At 58.6% G+C, this 1423-nt stretch overlaps 1 protein-coding gene across 1 annotated transcript; it reads left to right on the plus strand.

The window, feature by feature from the left end:
• Positions 1-698: 698 nt before the first annotated feature.
• EMH_0074340 (uncharacterized protein) lies at positions 699-1076 on the plus strand (the record flags this gene model as incomplete). The annotated part of the gene is made up of 1 exon (XM_013499455.1): positions 699-1076. The coding sequence occupies one exon, from the start codon at positions 699-701 to the stop codon at positions 1074-1076; it is 378 nt and encodes a 125-aa protein (XP_013354909.1).
• Between the last annotated feature and the right edge of the window lie 347 nt (positions 1077-1423).

Here is a 1423-nt window from a genome sequence, read left to right on the forward strand (position 1 = left end):
CGGATAAACCCCCACAAAAGGCACACAGCCCGGGCAACGAACAGATCAAGAACAGCAAATGCAGCAGCTGCTGCAGCTGCTGCAGCTGCTGTTGCGGTGGCCAGTGGCGCTGCAGCAGCAGCAATAGCCGCTGCAGCTCAGACAGTTCTTACTGGTGTCGATTAAGGCGTCAAATGCTATATAAGTTTCCCATATAATAAATTTTATTATTAAACTCGAAAACTTTGTAGCCTCAGTCTACTAACTGTCGTTGGATTAGGGCTGCCCGTTGGGGCTTCCGTCAGACAGCCGCAGCAGCAGCAGCGGCTGCTGCTTCTGCTGCTGTTGGTGTTGCCGTTGTTTTGCAGCTCCGGTTTGTTTGGCTCCCGCACCTGTGTCCATATTGTTTTGCGTTCCTGTTGTTCTTGTTTTTGCATGTTGGGCTCTTCAGGGTTCCCCGGTACCCATCCCTTCTTGCTGCACAAACACCTCGGTGCAGCCGCTGCTTCAGCAGCCTCTTGCCGTTGTGTTTGCGGTCGGTTGTTGTGGGGCCGCGAGTCGTTCGCGTCGGATTTTTTCTCTCTTCATTCTGCACTGAAAGGCACCCTGGGGCCCCTGTAGCTGCTGAGAAGTCCTGCAGGGCCGCCTAGGGGTCTAGTAAGGAGAAGGGAGGGCCCCTCTCTGGGGCCCCGCGGACGGTGGCGGCGTTAAGCACCAATATGAGCAGGAGATACAACAGGGGAGGCCTCTCTGAGGCCTCTGGGGGCACCTGGGAAGAGGAGAGGCCCCGCGGACGCGATGTAGCATTGAGGGACGGCGCGAGACGCACGGTGTTGGTGATGGGCCCTGGGGCCCGCAGGGGGGCCCACATGGGCTCGCCGGGGGCGGTAGAGACATCCCCAGGATTTCAGGAGAGGCCGCATGGGAACTCCCCGGTGTTGACGGCCCGGCAGGGCCCCCCCCCTCCCACCGATTCAGGGGCCCCTGGGGCCTCCGGGGGCCCTGGGGGCCCTGGGAGCACGAGAAAGCTTCCTTTCATGGCACTTAGCGACATCATACGGCAGCAAAACATCAAAGGAAAAGTGAGTCTGGTGTGATGACCATAAGGGGGTCTTCAGGATACACGGGGGGCCCCCAGGACATGCGGGCGCCCCACAGATGCATTGTCGTGGTTCTGCTGTATGCGTTTTTACACTAAGTGCTTCCATGGGCCCCCCTCATATTGAACTCTAAGGGGGCCCTCCATTGGAGTAATCAAGAGGCGTTAATATAGCGGGGGCGAAGGGGGGGTAAAGGGGTGAAGGGGCTTCCTTACACAGCCGTGGGGGCCCCCCTTGGCGGCTCTGTAGGGGGCCCCCTTAGGTGGTACTTGCTGTGCATTGATGTTTTTTGCGTGGTTGCGTTTTGGAGTGTATAGTCAGCTGCGGCGTTCTGTGTTTTGCGC

The sequence above is a fragment of the Eimeria mitis genome, genomic scaffold (genome assembly GCF_000499745.2).
Source record: "Eimeria mitis Houghton genomic scaffold, Emh_scaff4341, whole genome shotgun sequence".
NCBI lineage: Eukaryota > Apicomplexa > Conoidasida > Eucoccidiorida > Eimeriidae > Eimeria > Eimeria mitis.